We start from the raw sequence: 23,650 nt of genomic DNA, 5'->3' as shown, positions 1-23,650 counted from the left end.
TTCTTTGAATTGTTCAATAAAAAGTAATGTACATATTTTATTTTGCGGAAATAAAATCAATCAATCAACCTCTAGGCATGGATCGACCTAAAACACAATGTGCTGTATGACCTCTGTGCTCTAGGGATATGCTCGCTAGTTTTTGGCATTAAACATAATGTACAAAGGTGTCTATGACAAAACGAAAGTTGGCGGGAGAAATACATCTTAAACGGGAGACACACAGCCAGAACGGGACAAAGTCAAATTCAAGCAGAAGAAAGGAATGTATAGGCCTACTGTATAAGAAAATGAAAAGTCTTTAGCAAAATTTCCTACAGTCACGACAGTTTACATCTTTTGATATCAGTGGGTGATGTACAGGTTTATACCTTTTGGAATTTAGTATTCTGGTTTATGTGATCGGGTATCGCGTTCAAAATGTTGTATCAGAAATTTGATACACTGCTGGGCTATTTTTTTTTTCTTCTTTTTTTTTTTGGGTAAGGAGGGCAGGGGTACGAAGTTATAGTCTCTGACGGCGAGTGTAGATAATCGAGTTCAAGCGATTTTTTTTTTTTTTTTTTTATCAATGAGGGAAACTCATTTTGTGTACTTGAAAGTGAATATACCCGCGTATATAAAACATGTATGTCTTGAGTCGTGTGTTCAAACGAATAGTTAAGGCCCTGTCACACCTTTCCGGGCAAGCTACTCGGGCTTGTTACGTGTAGGGATTTTCGAGCATACCGGACATTCATGAGGGCGGAAAAGGATTTGTGCGAGTCAGCGCATGTGTCTTACTTGCTGGACGCGTTATACTTGCGAGTATACTGTGTGACCTTTGTACCAGTCGCGTGGGGGCTGACAACTTAGTGAAGGAATTCCTCTAATGGAATGGCTGAAATCTCACAGAATTTCATTATCTTGGCTGCATACGGGACTGCGAAGTACCTGCGTGGGAATTGCCTGGGAAGTACTGCCGCTAAGGGTCTCCTACTGGCGTTCTGCGTGGACCTCTACGGGCATTCCCGCGACTCACCCGGAAAAAGTTTTGGTCATGCTCAAAACTTGGCTGCGGTTAAATCAGACTTGCGTGAGCACCTCCGGGCAACTACGCGCTAGATACTGTCAGGTGCGGACCAACTGCAGAGAGCTCCTTGGAGTAAATTTGTTTCCCCGCAAGTCAAGCCGCAGAAGTTCCCCCGTACGGTATGACAAGGCATGAATGAAAATTGCAAACATTTTTGTTCGCCCGCTGAAAATCTTCTACGTGCTTGAAACTCCCTCCTCGCCACAAGCCCGCGTTATGGTGTGACACGGCCTTTAGGAACCCTCCGTTATCTAAATAATACAAGACATTTTGAGACTAAGGGGAATTAGTTTAGCAGGAATACGAAATACGCCTCTGGTTTTGCTCCGAATCATTGTTTTGAATGATTGTTATAATGCCTAGAGCTCTGTGTATACTGTATATTTATTTCTATATCATTTTTTTTTAATTTCCCTCGAAATAATGATACAGTTATAGTAAATTTCTCTATTCTGTAATGTATTTAACTGTGTGCGTGCTTTATTTCAAATAAAGCATTATCATTTGGGCTGACCCTTGATATTAGTATGTGGGTGCGTGGTTGGGTGTGTGTGTGTGTGTGTGTGTGTGTATGTTTGAGTGTGTGTGCGCGTGGGTGAGTTAGTGTGCGATACACGTGCGAGTGTATTACATATTTATTCGAATTTGAGTAAAGAATATGAGGTATTCATCAACATATAGATATTGTCACCTCTATAATCATCTCTTTTTTGAGACATGACTTTTTTTTTTGGTTTTGGATGATATTACTTAAATAATCATCAATATTTAATAGTTGTATTTTCTTATATGAGCTCCCTCGTGGAGACTGTATGGGCTCCTTTGTTGAGACGCCCATTATGAGCTCCCTCGTGGAGACGATATGAGCTCCTTTGTGGAGACATCATGGTATATTTAATATTCTTGTTTAATATCTCTAAGATTTATTTGTTTTATGTTAGTATTGTCTGGGGCAAATTATTTGATGTAAGGGGTCCCAATTTTTCTCTCTTTCTCTTCTTTCTTTAAAACAACAATACGAAATATGAGATAGCATTAAAGATTTCTACTTAATTTATGATATTTTGAATAAGAAAAATCTTAATGAGAAATTTTGTGATCTTGTACAGTATCGTATTCTGGTGTTTTCTGGCTACTGGCTACTTTTTATCCCCTCCCATCTAGTAAGACACCCAAATACACCCAGTCACACTCACAGACGGTACACTCACCTTTTCTCATCACGTACGCACCGAGAGGAAGAAACATAATTTTATATGTTGAACTTTGTACTTCGTGAAGCACATTAGCTGTGTCCTCGTCATGCGGAAATGAACTTGAATGTGAGTTTAAAGCACAATCAGCTGTTACGGTCAGGAAAATTGAATTTCTGTGATTATTTGCTTGGATTACCCGTCAGTTTGAAAGAATTTTGAAACTGGGAAGAGGTAGTATTTCTGTCAAGTTTAAACATTTCATTCTTTTGTAACAAACTAACAATAAGGACATTCTTGGATAAATAACTTTCAGTTACTACATGATCTTCACGATATTTTTTGAGCAAACCGATGGGAAAGTTGCGAGGTGATGACATTAGCACACTAGTCTAAATTAAGATGTGCATTAAGCCTATGGTTGCAGCAACTCCATTGAAAACAAGGAAAAGTAGAAATTACGCGGTGCGTAATATATGTCCCCGCCGGAAGTAGCATTTTGTAGCCAATGTACAATATAGGTAAAAAATCAAGGTCAAAGGTCAAAGAAGTCAAAGGACAAAATTCTGTGTAGAAGTTTTGAAGCCCTCACCTAGTGCCATCACATAAAGCAAACGGAATCGAAATCGGGTTAGAAATGGCGAAGGAGTAGCATTTAATAGCAAAATGTACAATACAGGTCAAAAATCAAGGTCAGAGGTCAAAGAAGTCAAAGGTCAAAATTCTGTGTAGAAGTTTTGAAGCCCTCACCAAGTGCCATCACTTAAAGCAAACGGAATTGAAATCGGGTTACAAATGGCGAAGGAGTAGCATTTTGTAGCAAAATGTACAATTTAGGTCAAAAATCAAGGTCAAAGGTCAAAGAAGTCAAAGGTCAAAATTCTGTGTAGAAGTTTTGAAGCCCTCACCTAGTGCCATCATATAAAGCAAACGGAATCGAAATCGGGTTAGAAATGGCAAAGGAGTAGCATTTTGTAGCCAATGTACAATATAGGCAAAAAATCAAGGTCAAAGGTCAAAGAAGTCAAAGGTCAAAATTCTGTGTAGAAGTTTTGAAGCCCTCACCTAGTGCCATCATATAAAGCAAACGGAATCAAAATCGGGTTAGAAATGGCGAAGGAGTAGCATTTTGAAGCAAAATGTACAATATAGGTCAAAGTTCAAGGTCAAAGGTCACAACTGAAATTCTTTATAGAAGTTTCAAAGCTCCCATGTAGTGCTATCATATAAAGCAAACAGAATCAAAATCGGGTTAGAAATGGCGAAGGAGTAGCATTTTGAACATTTTGATCACACACGGACGCACGGACGGACGCACGGACGCACGGACGGACACACGGACGCACGGACGCACGGACGGACACACGGACACACGGACACACGGACACACGGACACACACACGTACGGAGCCCGTTTCATAGTCCCCTGCTCGAACTCGTTCGGCGGGGACAAAAAAAAAAATCATGTTTCTATTAGGTGTCCTACTGATGTAAAATCTCTGGCATTTTACCTATAAGACTTGTTTTATCATTTAGATAAATTTGAGCAATAAAGGAGGGCTATCAAATTCTTTACAGTGATCCCGTTTAAACGGTTCTCGAAATCATCGGTGAGCGCTGCATCCTGTCACACATAACAAATGAATATTAAAAAGAGGAATTCCAACTCGTATGTGGCATTATCATCTCGTCAAACGATTATGTATATAGGAGTATATCAAAAGTTACTACTGGTGATAAGGACGGCCACGTTTGGAGCAACTCTGCCCTTTCGACCGGGAGAAACAGCACAAGAACGAGGGGAAAAGATGAAGTGCGATAACACGAATCACTTAAAGACAATCATTATGTGCGACAGATCAACAGAGTTGGGAACCTGTCCGTTGTTTTTGCCATCTAGCTTCGTTTCGGGGTTTTTTTTTTTTTTTCGTTTCGTTTATTTCATTTTCAACAAAGAGTGGCAATGCACAAAGATATCACGAGAAAAGAACAATTATATGGAAATACATTATTCGGAACTACATTGTATTTCTACCATGTTTATGCGAGTTCATACGCATTCATAATGAATAAATGTTGCCTCATACCAAGGAGTATACTCGTTCGTAGCTCCTTGTTTATACCCCCATTCCTCAAAGATTTTCTCTCATCCGTCACTCACTGGAAGCTAAGTTTATCGCTTCCAGCCACCCACAGAAGTGTATCGGACCGCAGTCCGATGAATCCGACTGGTTAGGCGACTATCAGGTCAGTGTCGTCGGGCGGTGATCCGATGAGGCAAGATCGTCCGATGAGGATCACGTGCGACATGTCTGGCACTGACCCGATACTCGACCAATCAAGTCAGATTCATCAGATTGTGATCCGATACAGTTCCGTGGGTGGCCGGAAGCAACAAACTTTGCTTCGACGAGTAACAGATGAGAAAAAATATCTGTGGAATGAGGGTATGTATGATAGACCGTTTCGATAATATATTATGATTTATGGATGTTTCTTTTTCTACAGCCTATTAACGAAGCATTAAATTCACGTGCTCCCTCCATCAAGTTTCATAGGCAAGAATTCCTCGGCTGTTTCTTGGTAGGGCAAGCTCTGTGGTTGTTCAGGGCAACTTCTGTGAGAAACAAAGTGGTGCCCACAATTGCGTCTCAGTATCTAAAATAGATGACTGATTTTTAAAGGGGCCCTGAAATCCAAATGCATGTTGATTAGTGTTGATTTATGATACCCTCAACATCACTTTTGCGGTAAAACAAATATCTAGAAACATTCCATACATTTATATTTCTAACGATTTTTTCTTCTATTTTTCTTCAGATTACTTGGGAACGCCCACAAAAAAATCCTTCCAAACCAATCAATATTAATATTCTTGAGATGACATCATCTGTCAATCATTGCTAAAGTACTGAAATGTTTAACAAAAGACATTGGAGTGCACCTTCCTCTCGACTCAGCATAACTTGCATGTTTCTGTCACATTAATGTGGCTAACAAAAGACATGGCGAGGGAACATGCAAGTTATGCTGAGTCGAGGGCCCCTTTAATTCCATTGTTGTTTTTAGATATAATGTATTTCTTTGCATGTACTCACATGCTGCTACACTTATCATCTTCAAACTCAGAGTAGTCGGGTTGCTGTAACGTCAAAATTGAGATTACCGATACAGGCCCGATAAACCTACGTATTGATATTACGGTAGGAGCCCCCTGGATTGTTTTTTTTTTTTATTCTTTTTATAAAATGCTGACTTTCACTTTCCAGAAATTTTTGAGTGCATGAAACTGTCGCAAATATCGCGAAAGCAAAATGCGCGCAATTCTACACAACGCTTGGAACAATTCGCCGAAGTTTTGTATTGCGAAAAGGCCTTTGGGCTCAATTTGCGAAAGTAACACTGTATTCATATATATCTGAGGGAGCATAATAAAGAAATAGAGGTTCAAATTTACTGTAAATTTTCTCATTTTCCATGGAACTGAAAATATGAACTCAATCTTGAATTCCGTGATCAACAAAGCATTTGAAACATGGAGGTGGTTGAATTAATTACCGTTTTATAATACGCTTTGTAGAAAATGCTGCCGAGATGTCAAAGTGTGATGTAGGTGACCTACTATTCCCAGTTCAGAGTTACGTATACATGTACATGTATATCAAAGTGGCGTGGCGGAACGTGTTCTGATGTGGGGGAGGGTGTTTTTCACTGACCTGTATGTTCAGTTGATCTCTTATCATATACAATATAGTTCATTGTATGTACCAGGTATTTTGTAAAGATTTCAGAATTTCTAATTTTCATTTAAAAAAAAAGAAAAATGGAATGACAACACACTTGTATTGGAAAGTTGATATATCATTTGAACAAAAGTTACAAACTTTTTATAGTGCACTTTATTATATCAAGGAGGTTTTATACATTGGAGTTCCAACTGGCTGTGATTATTCAAACAGTTGTCAGATTTCTATTGATGTACAAAGGAATTCCACAGGTGCACTTGTGCCTTTGATGATCGATGTTCCTTGCCGCCGTCTTGCTCAGCATTCTGAAGATTAATTTTGAACGGTATCATAATTTTGGCCATGTTTTGCTTATCTATTTATTAAATGAAATGAAATTTCAATTAATGATAAAGCATGTAAAACAAAAGACATTTCCGTCCAGAAATTTGCGCAAAAGTGTAAATCTGAGCTGTATCATGTGAAAATGTTTACAACTGTACCATCCTGGAAAGCTGGTTTTATCACTTTTCCGCTTAGTTTCCACAAATGAAACTAATATGGAATAATCTTCAAGTATAATTCTTTATTGATAGATATATCAGATTAGTGCCCGCATATGCCCAGTCGAGTAATTTTCATCTTCATTTCAGCATTTTTTGCTCAATTTCTATTCGCGCATCCTCATGTCTGTACCACCTACCTTTTATAAGAAGGGGCAGCGAAAGGTAATTACCATCACAAAGAAATACATTGTATCTTACTTTGAAAGTGGCAAGTGATTATGCAATGAGACACGAGTCAATAATTATTGTCTTCCTATCTGCGCGGCAGATCCTGTTTTGCACATACTTCAAATATTTTTGAGCGGCGGCTTCGAACATCTAGCAAAGGAAATAAGACGGTTGTGACTCCATTCTCTAGAACCTCCTTGATTATATAGTGCACCGCTTTTCACTGTACAATGTGTTTTTTTGAATTTCAAAGACACTTACAATGACACTGACAATGATTCCAGTTTGGAAATATATTGGTTGATTGGTTATTCATGCTACCATTGACTTGCAACAGTCGACTATCTTTATGAAAAAAAAATATCTATATATCTTCGGACCCGTGAAGTTACTTTCCTATACCGAGAGTTTCTCGCTCTAGTGTCTTTGCAAGAGAGAGTCCCTTATGCTGCATTGTGTGATTATGAAAGCTGTTGAAAACAAATCGTTGACAACTACAGGCCTGCATTACATTTTTTTTTTTTATTGATCATTATTGTTTGTGTGTGTGTGTGTGTGTGTGTGTGTGTGTGTGTGTGTGTGTGTGTCAGCGAGAGAGAGTAAAAAGACCTAATGTGCTCAATTTCTCCATAGACAGCAGTGTTAGTGGTATGTACTACTGTATTGGGGAATTTTATGGTTATACAGTATTTGTTCACAGTTCTTGATAGTGACAACATAAAGTGAAAACCTTTGTATACTTTGGTGTTTTTCGTCCATGTTGAAAAGTGTTATACAGTTCAGACTGCTTTTGAATGATAATCTTTAAAATCGAGCAATGCATCATTAAAAAAAAACAAGATGTTATAAGGAAAAAAATGACAATACAGTATTACGAAGAATAAGTACAATTGTATTACATTTGTATTCCTTTGTACCTGAGGTCAATAGTAAATGAATCATTTAAATTGATTTACATTTAACACCAAGCTTGACTTACGAATATCAAGCAAAGTCCAAAAGGAGGATAGCAATCAAGCTCTTTATCACTTTAAACAAAACATGCCAATCTTTATTTAGCATTCATTCTGTCTGGACACACTTGACAATACAATGATTTCAATGTATACACACTGCAATGAGTGCAGACAGACTCAACTTTCTTCACGAATAGATTGATACTCATTATCGCGACTACAAACAGCAGTTAGCTTCTAAATAATAATGATAATAATAATAATAATAATAATAATAATAATAATAATAATAATAATAATAATAATAATAATAATAATAATAATAATAATAATGTAATGATAATGATGATAATAATAAAAATAATCATAATAATAAAAATAATCATAACAATAATCATCATCGTCATCAATGAATATATTGACTCTCCAACTCCGAATCAATGCCATCTTTAATGGATCAACAATTCTACTTTCCTCATCTCTCATCAATTTCATATATATTTTTGAGTCTAAAGGACTTATATGCATATTTCACACCATTATATACATATAACTAGGTCTGGGTTTTGATTTAAAGTAGATTGTGTGTTGTGGTTTCATTTTTCAGTGGAGCAATTAAATGCAATCAGATTTTCATTACAGCTTTATGAGACGTTCACCACAATATAGACATATCCATATCAGTATCCTTTGCCAATCACTGTGTCCACTTCGGACCTTTCTTGCTAGATTGAAACACATTCCTTGATCACACTCTTCTTCTGGAGAACTTGACTTCAAATGGTCGAGTTCACGTTCTCATCACATAGGGAGTAAAATGACATACAGTATAAATGATAAAGAGTCTTTTAAACATGCAAGAGAAAGTTTGTTTCAATACATGAAGCTATGTGCAAGGATGTACAGGAATCCATAGATCATTTTTCACTGCCAAGAGTTGCCAGATATCGATTTTCTATTTTTTAAACTTCTTCAGATTCTACGCTTTCCACTGGTCAGTTTTCCATTTAACTTCTAAAAAGCTTATCTCCTGAATCAGTTCTTAAAAGATTGAATCACATTCAAACGTAGGGGAGAGACATATACTCAATAGGTCGACTTCAAGAAAATAATAATACTGTATTCCTTATAAAATCTGAGGAGTTTCAAACTTCAGACATTTGGACGACTTTAAAATTTGGAGAGATGATAGGTCAAATATCACACATCTGGTGTTAAGTAAATTTCAAATGAATTTTCTGTTTATAAACTTCCACACATTTATGGGGGCATAAAGTTTTCAGATATAAATCATAGGAGGTGAGAAGCTACACATAATATTCAGAACCTTGCAAAAGGAGAAGGTTGATAATCGTTTCCTTTCACAGAAATGAGAATTAGTGACTCTAGACACTTCTTGGCAAGGCAGTTGATCCCCATGAATAATTCCTACGTGACATCTTACCATCAATTCTAAATCCTGTTGGACTACCTTCTCTATTTGCAAAAGGTTTGATCAATTTCAGTTCACATGAAGCATTGACAAGTTTCCCTGTGCACAGAAACCTTAATCTTCACATCTTTTAGCAGTTTCTGTTAGAGTTTTTAATCCCTTCAGTAAGTAAACGAAAATTCTGTCTGGCCTCTATCTCAGGTCATTTATTCACATATGAAGCACACCAAACCGCCATTTATTTCCAAATATTTCACTTCGTTGGTCTCTAGATACTGTATGTGTATTAAAATCAAACTACACTGCTGATCTAGCTGCAACAGAATGTAGATAGTCAACTGAAGGGGATAGCTTTCTTGCACTGTAATGGTTTGACGCACACATAGAAATTCTGATGGGCTGGTATAAATATCCAAATAATAAATCCTCAAGGAGCATGAATTTCTCACACTAAAAACATCTGGCATAGAAAAAAATGGTGATTAATCAACAAGGAAGTGTGTGAGAGAATGAGAAATCTAAAGAAAATAAAAGAGAGAGCAATTTTGCTGTCAAAATTGATTTTTACGCTACAGTTCTTACAGTGCTTAGTAGCTCCTCTGGACTTATTTCAAGATTCCATCTTCAAGATGCTCCTCTTGAAAATTATTTATACAACATTGCCATGACAACCACTGGCAGTGGGGAAAAAGATACAACCCTTACTCTAATTACGTGAGGCAAACTTGTAATTTAACAATACAGGACATGTATGTAGTAGGCACATAAATGATATATCAGTTTGCAGTTTCTCACAGTTCTATCAAATATTCACACTCCTAGCTGCTGCTAGTGGTGTTTGACGATGATGATGTCCCTGAAGTTGGGGTTGATGACCCCGAATCTCCCTTATTACCGCAATCCGCAACTTTATCACGGATAAGGTGCAGCATGGATGGACCGGGTTTCTCCTTTTCGTCGTTGTCAGCATCGTCATCTTCATCATCATCATCGTTGTCCTCTTCGTCATCTTCATATGCATACTCATCATCATCCTCATCATCACAATCCTCCTCATCCTCATAATACTCATCATCATCATCATCCTCGACATCTTCCGCCTCATCTTCCTCATCTTCTCCTTCTTCGTAGTCTTCATCATCGGGTTGAGCATGATCTAAAAAATGACAGATACACAAGTAAGCATGCAACCCTCCACCATACCTTAAACGTTTTCATAGGGTAGCTCAGCAGGGAAGACAAACAGAAAGAAAAAGATGTACAAGACTGAATGGAGGATGCAGCAGAGAAATGGTGAAGAGAATGATACAGATCTATTATCTATAATCAAGCCTCTGGTACTCCAATGACCAACTTAGAGCCTCACTCCCCCTCCCCAAACAAAATACACATATATGTGCACTATCTCTTTTTTAATTGGGTTGTCGGGTTAGTCCCATCCTCTCCTTCTGGGCCAGAACACTATTGAAGGGTACCACCTACCAAGGACAGGTGTTTCTTTGCTAACTGACAGATGCACCAGGAATAAACATATACCATAACCATTTTCATCTAAAAAAAGAATTTTCTACCAACTCCAGAAAAGGACAACATTCGCACAATCCTTTGCCGTGTTGACAGCCAGTAACCATAATTAGTTTGTATATCAATCAATAAAATGAGAGTGATATATCTCTAGTCCCTGCATCCAGCAAGAACCAAACTAGATATTGATGGATGTCTCTGACCTTGGTCCCATTTTCATAGAAGATGTTAGGATTACAACTCCTGATAAAATGCATGTAGCCATTTCCCATATTAACAGCCAATCAGGAAGCAGGATTCTTGTCATTAACATGACACTTGACATTACAGTAAGAGTTGCTATCTCATTCCATTTTTGTCATGAAATGGGGCTCTAAAGTGTCATTATCAGAAACAAATAATTAGTGCTCTAACTTCCTCAAACCGTCTGCCACAATTAGAGCAATCACTGCATCACGGCAGTATTAAGCACGAATTGTGATGTTAGACACTAGAGACATCAATGAGAGGTCCTATGTGCCTTCACAGAGATCTTGACAAAGCACAACTAGAAAAATTAATAACACTAGGCAGAATGAGACTTTGTATGGTGAGGTACACTACACAAACACAGAGCACAATGAGAAATTGTATGGTGAAGTGTACTACAAAAACATAAAGCACAATGAGACTTTGTATGGTGAGGTGCACTACACAAACACAAAGCACAATGAAAAATTGTATGGTGAAGTGTACTACAAAAACATAAAGCACAATGAGACATTGTATGGTGAGTTACACTACACAAACACAAAGCACGATGAGAAATTGTATGGTGAAGTGTACTACAAAAACATAAAGCACAATGAGACATTGTATGGTGAGTTATCAAAACACTAAACAGAAGCCCATGGAGTTCCATGTCAAATAAACACCAATGCTGTGATGAGACAAAGTTATGCCTTTATTTACACAGGGACAGGTTATATTTCAACCAGAACCACTTCAGACAGATTTAACTATTTTTGTTTCCTTTACTGTTACATAAGGCAAGTTGTCACTATGCATGTGTACATGTATAGTTTAAACACATTCACCATGTGATGTTTGTATTTAAACTAAACAAGTTCCCTGGACTGCCACTATCAGCACAGTGATTGTCATTAGTCCATCATACTTGCATTTATAATGGAACTTTATGTGATCACATAGTGAGATATCAAAGTTTTATTTTGATTTACTAGTTCATAATCGTAACTTATGTGGGAATTTGCGCAAACCATCACCACCGATTGCAAGCCAGGTCTCTACTGACACTAGAATTGTGTTCCCCAAATTGAACAGGAATTCTACAATGCTAGCTGGACATAGACAGAAAGAAAACATCAACTTAAAAACGTGTCACACAATGTAGCTTTTTATGACTTAGTTTAAGGGTCTCTCTATTGATCACTACAGCCATCAAAATCTCTGCAACCCTTTCATATTTTCTTAATAATAACAAGTTACAAATGGTATGAAAACACTTTCCTTTTTCAAATTATTTGCTGCTCTCTCAAAATTTGAAGCTTATCGGCATTAGATATTTCAAAAGCATGCTTAATTTACAATTCATGAAGAACAGAAAATATATCGCATTTTCTCTACTCACTATAAATATCAAGGAATGATTATACCCATGATTTCTTTTTTTTTTTCTCACTTTCCAAGATGTAATCATACTACCCTCAATAATGGAAGACAAGGAATATACAGGAATATTCAAAGTAATACCCTCAAAATATGTTGATGTTTTGGAATATTCATTCCAATTATATTTTTGAATTCAAGGAAAGTCCATATAAGACTTCATTAAATGAACATAGATTATACAAAACAAAAAAAAAATTATCCATGGATAAGCACAGCCAAATGATTCTACTGAAGATTCTGTAATCCAAACAGAATCAGCAGCACTCATGCAGTCTACTTCAACCATTGTTTATTCTGTCTAAATGGGGCAGAAATTAGTTCTCTTTCTCCTACCACACCACGAACTCAAGATGGCAGTAAATTTGTAAATTAGTAGATATCTTTTGGCTTGAACAGGGGGTGTTTCATCAACGTTTGTCAGTGCTGACAATTTCAGCAAAATCCTTGGTTTTGATTGGCTGAGAAGCTCTGGTCAATGACTATTACTATGGCGATTGTCAGCGATGACAACTTGTCAGCACTGACAAACGTTGATGAAACACCTCCCGGATTCCAGGGTCTAGGAATGTTAGTGCACAAAGTCCTACTTCAGGAATAATTGTTAGATCTAAACAAAGACCAACAAGAAACATGGATGGCAGGAGGATGCCCTAGGTTTTATCTTTGGATATTTGATTCAAAAGTAGCTTGCACGGGATGAAACAGTTTTTCTGAAGACAGCAACATGATAATTCACAATGAAAACAGGAGGGGAATGACAAGTATACTGTGTTGCCATTTGTCTTCATTATCTGTTCAGGATGTATTTGATTTGGCCATGAGGAAAGCACTTAATTCCTTCTGAGAATGACAGCTTTGAGTCCCATAGAAGGTCTGGGCAATGAGTATAAGGTTTCTTGCCTTTAAGGGGCACAGTCACTGGTGCCAGCGAGACTTGAACCAAGGACCTCACATTTGAGAGTCCCTGGTCTATCAATCAAGCAACAACGGCTTCTTGAAACGTTTCCATCTCTCTTTGATTTGTAGGGTAAAAAGCAACTGAATCTTAGGTAAGCTTTATGATAAGTGGGCAAAGTCAGGCAATACTCTTCTCTTCGGCAATTGAAATAGCAACTGGAATACTTCTTTACAGTTTGTTTGAAAGACTGGTGAAGCATCTCCCTGCAGGCATTGTTAGTAGAGTTTGATGATGCATTTTGACAAGCTTAGCTTCACTTTGAAGCATGCATTTGCACTAAAGTAAATCGTTTAGTTGAACAAAACACACAGATGAAGAGACAGTCTAGTGCTATGTGGAGATTGCTACAGGTTAGTTTGTTTGTTTGTTCTTCTAAGGGTAGATAAGGAGGTACAAGGTGAGAGCAACATTGTGTTTCCTCTCAGACATTTCCTCACATTAATCACCTTGGCTGGAGCCAGTTGCCACAGTACCATCTCCTGCCTTACTCGCTGAGGCTCCTTCAGCCTTGGAGGTAGTCAACGTTTCCTGCCCCGCATCACCAGCCTTCTGCCGCAACGCTTCCTGCGCCCGCTCGAAGGCCTCCTTGAAGGAAGTAGCCGTGGTGCTCTCCTTGAAGCGGATCGCCAGCTGCTCAGAGACGGCCTCCCCGTCAGCAGCATCCATGGCGTGCCACACCCACGCCCGGTCGCTGCCCGACATGGGGTGCAGCGTCATAGCTGTGGTGATGTAGTGGTTGGCGCAGACTTTGTACACCTGGTCGCGGCGCATCACCACGCGGTAGGCATCGGGTTCCGGTGCGTGCATAATCTTGATTTCCCCGACACCGCGCTCCTTCCACGAACGCGAGGCGGAGTGGAAGCGGTAGAGTTTGCCACGGGCCGAAAAGGCAGCAACCTCCCCTTCCTCACCAGTAACAAGATCAACCTTCTCTGGAAGCTGAACGATGGGGTTGAAGTGGATATCTCTCTCCTCCTCGGGGTTTACCTCCCCTACACCAGCAGACGGCACCAGTCCTACACAATGAAACTCAACCCATCAATTCAATGCCACATCTCAATTATAGGCAGAAAGCCTGCAAAACAAAATAGTCAGCAACGTGGAGGACATAACCAACGTCTTGGCATAAGTCTCTTAAATCGTCATTGCTGCATGTATCAACTAGAAATGTCGCTATGGCGACTGGTATGCCTCCGCCATAATGCATGATTCTCCTAATAGGTCTGTAGTACATGTGGACAATGTGTGATTACATTTTCACAAAAATTGGCAAAATATCAAAATGACACGTTTGTCACAAAAGTGTTGAATGTTCACCTTCCTTGACATAAGTTTAATTGGACGAATAGGAGAGCACGTATTTGGGGATTGAAGGACTTTAACTTGACTTTGATCCTTTCATAAGTTTATGCCTTGAGTAAGTTTCAAGGTATGGAGAAAAAATGCAATTTCTGTATTGAATAGTAAATTGTTACCATTTTCATCTGGCCATTGACCCTAAAACTCATAAGAGAATTACTGTCAGGCAGAACATGCATAAATATGTACTAAGTTTCATGATAACTTGAGCCACTTCCGAGATATGGAGGAAGAAGTAAGTTTAGCACTTTCACTTGATCTTTGACCTTTTGACCTTTTTGGCAAAAAACAAAAAACAAAAACAAAAACAAAACTTTCTAGAGAATCACTATCAGGTTAAAAATGCATACACCAAGTTTTAAAAAAAAATCCTGCTGGCATTGCACAAATATGAGGGAAATAGTAAAATTTTGAAGTGTTGCCCTTGACCTTTGACCCCTGACCTTTGACCCCATGAACCCCAAATTCCCTAGCTAATCACTGCCAGTCAGTACATGCATATATACTGTGTTCCATGAAGATACCTTGAACTATTTCCAAGATATGGAGAAAAAAGTTAAATTTCACATTTTTCTCTTGACCTTTTGACCTTTGACCATTGACCGCATGATCCCAAACTTTCACTAGAGAATCTTGATTGAGTAATACATGTATACACTAAGTTTCAAGAAAATGTCTTCAGGCATGGCATAGATATGGGGGAAATAGTAAAATTTTAAGCATTTGACCTTGACCTTTCGACCTTTGACCTTGAGCATGTGCACCCAAAAGTTGATAGGCACAACTTCACCCCCTAATACACATACATGCCAAGTTTCATTAGGATACCTCAAAAGGTTTTGGTAGTTACCCTGTCCACAAAATTCGGACGGAAGGACGGACGGACGGACAACCCGAAAACATAATGCCTCCGGCACCACTTCGTGGCGGAGGCATAAAAATATACTTCAGGAACACTTTGCATTCTTTCTTGTACACATGCCATCAGGAATATGTCAACTTTCACTCAAAAAGGCCAAAAAAGTGTAGCTTGCTGAAAACTACACAATGCATATTTATACACTAATAACATGGATATGGTCGTGCAACTAGCAAGACAGAAGTATGTCTTTCATCTTGTGAAACGATAGTAATGCTCACAATTTGTTTGTCAAAGTACCAGCAAATAGGCAAAAGTACTACTTTGGAAACAAGTGTGAAATGCTGGCCCTTTGTACATTCACTGGCAGCTCAAGGTATACATACACGTATCAGCAAATGTTAGCAAACAAGCATATACCTTTGCAACATTTCATAAAAGTTGTCAGCCCTGACAAGTTGTCGGTTTCTGAAAATAACCAGTAACAGTTGGTGACCAGAGCTTCTCAGCCAATCAAAACAATGGATTTTACTAAATTGTCAGAGACTAACAACTTTTCAGGACTGACAACTTTTATGAAACTGTGCCCTGGTATGCCATGTCAGGACATGAGAAAAGATATTTCACTCATCTGCCTGAATGGGTTCATTGGTAAAAGTCTCGTGCTCTGTCTCTAATAGGTTGGTACCAATAACTGCTCATCCAAGAGATTTTCTATTGCGCTGTTTAACATAGACCATACCAATTTGCAATGGGTGTGGAGAACCACACAATACAACTGATAATGAAACCTGGCTTTCTAATTATAACTCTTTTACTCATGGATTGCTCAGCGACATCATTTCCTTCTTTGCAACATCATTTTACCTGGTTTACTTGCTCCTGCATCTGCAGACGATGATGGAGACGCAGCTGCATCTATCGTGGAGGAGGAAGCTTTGATCAGCTCTGTGAGGGCGCCTGTCAACTTTGGGTCACATGACCGAACCTCTGATGTACTGGGCTCATCTCCTACAAAACCGATAACATCACAATCAAATACAAAATATAATGTGTTAAAGCAGTTTTACATCCTGTGCAGATTGGAAGGGTCTGCTTTTGAGATGCTCAGCGGGGATTGTGATGAATATCATTACATAATATATAATCAATTGTTCACAGCATTCTAAGTGCTTTTTGCTTTCATTGCACTCCAAAGTCTACAGACCTACAGTGTGCTTTCATTCAAACAACTTTCTCTTTGCAAAAAAAAAAAAAAAACATAACAAAAAACAAACAAACAAATGCTTCTGTTACAAACCATCCAAAGAGTACATGCAACATTATATGAATTCCCTGCCTCTTGCTTTTTTTCCTGAGGGTAAACTAACCTTTGGTAGTAGTCTCAGCTTTTCCAGACTTCTTGCTTTTCTCCAAGTCTTCCTTGGCCTTCTCAATAGCAAGTTTAAAGTCTTTGGCCGCATCAGAAGTCTTGAAGCGGATGGCCAGCTGCTCATTGACAGCCTCCCCTTCTGAGGCATCCATGGCTGACCATACCCATGCACGGTCCGAGCCGCTCATTGGCCGGAGCTCGAGGGATGGAGTGACATGGTGATTGGCGCAGACTTTGAAGACCTGGATGGGTATGTGTGAGATAGAAATGTACTGCTTGCAGCTGGGTTTCTCCTTGCAATTTTGTTGCAAATGGCAAGGTAAGACTTGGGGCCATTTCAAATACATCTAACAGAATCATGGAAAGAGACAGATTTGACTATCAAACTTATTATCTCACACAAAAACTGGAAATTACTGAAGACTGTTCAAACTTGTGGTGGTATAAATCACTATTCCACACTACAAAAGAGATATACTCTATTTATCTTTTTATGATACAGACTGTAACGTGTGATCACATAAGATACAATCCTTAATCATGAACACAAATTGGTGCATATCTAATCTTTATGAGGTGGAAACATTCACAAATGCCAGACGACTAGTCGCAACTGCACAAGAAATCTGCATCACCAGTTCCATATACCCAACATAATGCTGGCATTAAGGGATGCTTGTAAAGAAGAACACCAAGTAAAGGAGTGTATTTTGAGTAGTCTAATTTGCATGCACCCAGATTTTGACAGTTTTCAGATTATCATGTTCCCTTGAGAAAGATATTGTTTCCTTGAAGAGTACATGAGGTCCGATTTTCTTTTTGCTCTTTACTATTTCTGCGACCCTATCTGCATGTGAAAAGAGCAGGAGGCTATTCTATACATGACAGTGATACTGTTACCATCATCATCATCACCATAATCATTTATCATCATCATCATCATCATCATTATCATCATCACAATCATCACCATCACCACCATCACCATCATAACAATTATCATATTCTTGTAATCATAATTCCTATAATAGTCAGGAAGCACACCAAATAAAGCAAATTGTAAGCTTAATGTGAACAATACCTGGTCCCTCCTCATTAAAATTCTGTAGGATCGGTCTGATGCACTGTAGAGAAGCTTGATGTCACCAACGCCACGCTCCTTCCACTGCTTGGACTCGAGGTCGTAGCGGAACAGCTTGGCGCGATGTTTGAACTTCTCCTCCTCTCCCTCCTCTCCTGTTGGAAGAGGAAATGGAAGCCGTTTAAAGCAGTCAAAGAATTGCATGTGCAAAAACACAGATAAACATGCCAATTTGTCAAAATGGTAGCTTTTTAACCCGTTCCTTCCGCAATTCTCTGAGTGCCTTTAATGCCCCCAAACGAGATTCTTTTCGCCCGTCGACAGAGAGGCACACAGGTTGGTAATCCAGCTGTGTGAAGGCAGTCAAGCGGTTCATTGTGTCCCCCTTTCTACGGTCAACTACATGTGCCCGTGAACAATGGAAATATCGATCGGGTGCGAGGTATGAATAGAGCGTGCGCTGATGAGCTCTCAGAATCTTTTGTTCTACACAGAACCAGGTACCTGAATGAGGTGACTGAGGTCAGCAAACCCGCATTCCTAACTGATCTCAGCCTTGATCATTATGTACATGATCGTACGAGTTTACAGCAGAACAAGCAAAAAACTAAATCAGGAAAAGGTACATAATACTGTAAAACCCCCTTTTTTTTAAACAGCAGGAGAACAAATTCTGATAGAATAAACTCTGATCTTTTTATCAAACCCACTTTTCTGAGCATTTTAACAAAAAGAAACATGAATTTTGGCCACTGAAGCAGGCACCCTTGTCTTAATTTTGGGAACCTGGTAAACCAGGTTCCCGTATATCAGTTGCTCCCACGGGAACCTGGTAAACCAGGTTCCCGTAGGGAACGGGTTAACATGCTCCCTAAATGTTTGAGCTCACATTAAGGCCTGGAAAGCCATAAGAACTTAACATGCGAGAGGGATGTAAAATTATAAAAAGAATAATTATAAAAGTGAGAATAAACTGATAATTGAAGAGTGTCTTGGGAACCAATTTTGCTTTTGTTTTTAGGAAGTCAAATTAATATTCATGTGCAAATAGAAAAATTTGAAATCAACACTGCTCTCCAAGTTCAGCAAGATTAGATGATAACGATTCCCATAAGTTTCATCAGTTTCCTTCAAGAGCAAGAGGCATTTTCCTGTTGCTAAGAGACAGAATTTCAACCACTCAATATTTATGCCAGCACATGGCTGTAACTTAACTGCTGGGGCATGTTTGCCAAGCCAGTTGAAGTTTTGATGGTCTCCTTTAGGAGACATGCTTCTTCATGAATTCAAATAAGGACTTTAAGACTCTGGAATACAGCCAGGTACAAAATTTCTCAATCAAAGCACATCTCTCACTTATCAAAATCTTCATTTTGTTCTGATCAACAAGGATTGGTCATTAGTGGTATAAATCCTACTCAGTATTCTCACAAGAGAAGGTGCGATATCATTTCAAAATAAATGTCCCATTTCCCGCTGGGGAATTGTGGAAAAATTTTCAAGGTGACTGCCAAACCTGTCTTTGCCACGTAGTCATCCGGCATCTGAAAGATCGGCTCAAAGTAGATGTCATCCCCTTGCTCCACCTCCTCAAACTGTTCTTCCCCGGCGACGCCCGGCGATCTCGGTCCGCGGGAGAGGGAGGTCTTGGGGGAGCGGCCCCCGCCCGGCGACTTGGCGGGGCTCTTAGCTGTCACTTCCTTGATGTCCATACGGAAGGAGAAGGAGGCGCCCTGCGACTTGGCCAGGTCGGCAAACGTGAGGGCTGGCTTCAACGGAGGCTGGGAAGAAGCCGAGGTGGATGCAGGCTTGGACGTTCCAGGCGACTCGCTGCCCATGGCCTATTTGATGGATACAAACACAGATAGGAACATCCCCATTAGTGGCCACGCAAAATTCATCATTCACTGATGGGCACATCACTGGTATGCTTTCTTCATTTATTGTTCGTACAGATTTTCTGAACTTGCTACTGTTCACAAACAGGATTATATAATTTTCCTATTGAATTCAGTTGCATCATGATGGACTCTTAAGATGATCAGGCAAATTCACAAAGTAAATGCAAGAGGGAAAAACACAAAACTGGCCCTCAAAGTGCTGTTGCCAGATAATCAAAGGCATCTACCATGTACAACATAAAACTTTAAATTTGGGGGTATTCTTCTGTTCCGGAAATGGAGGGAAATCAGTTGTTTGCTTTCTTCCTACCCCCTCCACAACTTGCTTCATCACTTGTATTCACTTACCTTGACGACATCTGAGAACTGGAAACCAGATTTAGCATCAGATTTCGGCTGCGATTTGACATCAGGACTCGCAAATGAGAATCCTGCTCCTGACTTGGTTTCTGCCCCAGCACTGCCGAAGGAGAACTGTTGCATCCCACTGCCAAAGCTGAACTTGTCTGTTGTGGTGGAACCACTGGCGGCAGCCGCACCATCCGAGGCCCCCGGTGGCTTATTACCACCGCCAAACACGAAGGGACCCATTGATGGGGCTGCAGCTGAGGCACCACCTTCCTTTGAATCTGTGGTTCCACTTGATGCAGCAGAAGACTGAGAGAACAAGCTGGAACCTGAAGGAAGCTTGAATGAGTTGTCACTAGAAGCTCCTGCCTTACTGCTCCCACTAGATGGCTGTGAACTGTCTTTTGACTTTGAGAGACTGAATTCTGCTGGTAGCTTGAATTCAACATTTGATGCACCACCAGAAGCACTGCCCTTGGCAGACTCTGTCTTGGCACCAAAACAAAAACCGCTTGAAGGGGCTGCCGAGCCTCCTTGGCCAAAGGTGAATCCTTGTGAAGGAGGTACAGTGCCAAGACCAAAACCAGATGGCACCTTGAACACGCCACCGCCAGAAGGTGCCGCTGTGGCACCCGACTTTGTCGGTTCTGTACCCGGCTTGGGTGCCGTGCATGCCACGCATACCAGTGTGTCTGCCTTGTTGTTGATGTAGCATGCATCACAATCCCATGTACCGGGCTTCTTTGCAAATCGCTCGGCAAAGCTCTGAATGAAGAGAATAAACAATGTTTGTGAATTAATTAATTTCAAGTGGTAAAGTGGTGGTAAACGAACAAAAGGAATCAGATACTGTTTCAATAATATTGATGTAAATATCAGTCACGGTATATGGACATACCAGGGCAAGTGAAGCTTGAAATAAAGAAATCTACTGTAATGAAAATCCTGATATCACAGACTCTTACCTAGTCACAATGGAACATTTTCTTTTCAGTCTTTGAATACTGACACAACAACTATATTTTTTCTGTCAAATACTTCAAATTGAAGTGTATTGCAGTAAAGCTTAGAATATTTGTATGACACTTCTGAGCCTGAACCAATGAAGGAGTATTGAGTTGATGACATCATCACCTCTGGTAAATTGCAACCATTACCACTTTTCGTTGAGAATGTATGAAAGTTTGAAATTCCATGCATTTTTTATCTAACATCCAAGTTTCATTGAACTTTCATTATTGTTTGTTTGATTTTATCCTTTGATAGCAAAACATGTGGAACTTTAACATTCCATTTATTTCTCATTTAATGTCAAAAGTTTGATGGAATCAGTCACCATGTTGACTGTTTAAGTTTACACTTTAAAGCCAGCATGACTGCGGTGTTACACTTCAAGCAAGCATAGTATCAAAAGAGGTTCAACTCATTTCTATATGATTTTCATTTAAAGCAAGACAGCATATTGTTGATGTCAACACTGTAGGTCATTTTTTTTTATGCAAACTGTTATCAAGAGAAGTATTGCCAAAATGGAAAGCAACAAAAACAATGGTTACTTGATATGTTCTTGTCTTCAAATGAAAGACCTTATACCTTTTTCTCCTCCTCCTCCTCGGGTTTCTGTGAGCCGTCTGCCATGAGGAGACTCATGAGTTGAGGATTGGATGATACGACAGAGGGTTTATCCGTCTCCTCCTTGCCTGTAGGCTAGGGGCGTGACAAACATCATTTGCTGAATTTGACTATTTAACCCAAGAACAGGGCAACATAGGCATATCAGATGCAGTGATGATATAGCTTTATTAATCTGCTTTCTGCCTTCAAGTGAATCTTTATTTCCTCTTCTTTCTTTTGCGACATGAATTTGAGACAATACAGATATACTCATGCCATTTGGAAAGACTTATTAAAGTACATGTGGATTTTTGTCAATTTCACATGCGGTACAAATACTCATTAAAAACTAGAAAGCATTTATACATCGATATAAGCTCTACAACCTTAATTCAACTGAGTATGCACTTGAAGGGAATGAAACTCTTAAAAAAATAAAAATATGCAGATTAAGTGAATGCAGCAACATTAGTAGAAAACATCATTAACATTAAGGGAAAAACAAGCGATGCGTTGACAAAGTGTTTAATATTTAGAGTTGAAGTGCAGCCATCACTGCAGGAGAAGACTACCACAGCTTGTGATGTCACGCATGTACAATGACAGCAATAAACTATAAAGTGAGGTCCACAAAATGTCATCTTATTTATGAAAAGTACACATTTCCCAGACTTTTTACTGGCAATACTAAGGTTGATATTGCCCTGCTTTCTTTATAGTGCTTTCAATGACAATGACAAGCAATGTGGGGCAAAGTCAAATATCATTTGCATGTTCCTCGATTTGCATAACAACATATAAATCACAAAATATGAATTAAAACAAAAAGTTTGTTTGTTTTGGAAAAGTCTTACCTCGTTTGCAGCATCTTGGCTTGCCTCAGGCTCCTTATCGGCGATCATCTCCTGCGCCTTGGTGAACATCTCCTTGAACTGACGCGCCGTGTCAGCATGCTTGAATTTGACGGCCAGTTGCTCCAACTTGGGTTCCTCCTCGGCGAAGTCGTTGGCGGTCCACACCCAGGCGGTCTCCGAGGCCATCATGGGCTTTAACTCCATCTCTGCCGTGATACGGTGGTTGGCACACAGCTGAGTTGGGAAAGGGTAACATGATATAAGGATGGGAACTGCAGTTAGCATAGATAATAAAGATAAGTGTAATCTTTGGGGGGGGGGGGGCTTGCTGTTTCTTTTATTTTTTTAAACACAGCCTTTCCATTATGTGTACTTATCACTGCTTTAACAAGATATCTTTACTGTACCCTCGTCAGTGAAATAAAAGGCACACTAAAAGTTAGACCGATAAATCTGCCTCTTGTTCAGTGGCCTCTTGTTTACTACACGGTCGGTAATATGGTGGGGAAATTGTACAGTTTACAAGAGGCCACCAAGCAAGAGGCTCATTTACTGGTCTAGCTAAAAGTGTGCTCTTGGCTACTCCATAGCAACTACAGCATCTCCTTGTACTGATGAATCTACTCTTTTTAAAATCGAGCTACATAAGTTTTGTGTCATCATGCTATCTGTGTAAGTCAGAAATCATAACAGGATGAAAAACTTGAAATGTCGCTATGGCGACTGCTATGCCTCCGCCATAACGCATGGTTCTCCGAATAGATCTATAGCACAATGTCTTGACAATGTGTGATGACAGTTTCACATAACTGGCAAAATATCAAAATGACAGGTTTGTCACAAATGCATTGAGTGTTCACTTTCCTTGAACTAGGTTTATTTGGATGAATGGCTATACTGTCTAAGAGTGCAGTTATTTGGGGATTTGGGGATTTGTACCCAACTTTTGACCCTTTTATAAGTTTAAAGAAGAAGTGAAATTTAGCACTTTTTCTTG

General features: G+C 39.3%; 1 protein-coding gene across 1 annotated transcript in view; it reads right to left on the bottom strand.

Moving 5' to 3' along the window:
- Window positions 1-8,035: 8,035 nt before the first annotated feature.
- LOC140244392 (E3 SUMO-protein ligase RanBP2-like) overlaps window positions 8,036-23,650 on the bottom strand; it is a 79,251-nt gene continuing 63,636 nt past the window's right edge. Inside the window, exons 29-37 of the mRNA XM_072324031.1 lie at window positions 22,654-22,887; window positions 21,779-21,892; window positions 20,186-20,950; window positions 19,453-19,777; window positions 17,937-18,091; window positions 16,854-17,097; window positions 16,351-16,494; window positions 13,712-14,281; window positions 8,036-10,268 (exon numbers count right to left, since the gene is read on the bottom strand). Of these exons, the coding sequence (XP_072180132.1) occupies window positions 9,931-10,268; window positions 13,712-14,281; window positions 16,351-16,494; window positions 16,854-17,097; window positions 17,937-18,091; window positions 19,453-19,777; window positions 20,186-20,950; window positions 21,779-21,892; window positions 22,654-22,887 (2,889 nt within the window). The 3' untranslated portion in view covers window positions 8,036-9,930. The remainder of the gene's footprint in view (window positions 10,269-13,711; window positions 14,282-16,350; window positions 16,495-16,853; window positions 17,098-17,936; window positions 18,092-19,452; window positions 19,778-20,185; window positions 20,951-21,778; window positions 21,893-22,653; window positions 22,888-23,650) is intronic.

This window comes from Diadema setosum, chromosome 21 (assembly GCF_964275005.1).
Source record: "Diadema setosum chromosome 21, eeDiaSeto1, whole genome shotgun sequence".
NCBI classification, from domain to species: Eukaryota; Metazoa; Echinodermata; class Echinoidea; order Diadematoida; family Diadematidae; genus Diadema; species Diadema setosum.
Note: the sequence above shows the minus strand (reverse complement) of the source record. Positions and strands in the feature narration are given on the sequence as shown.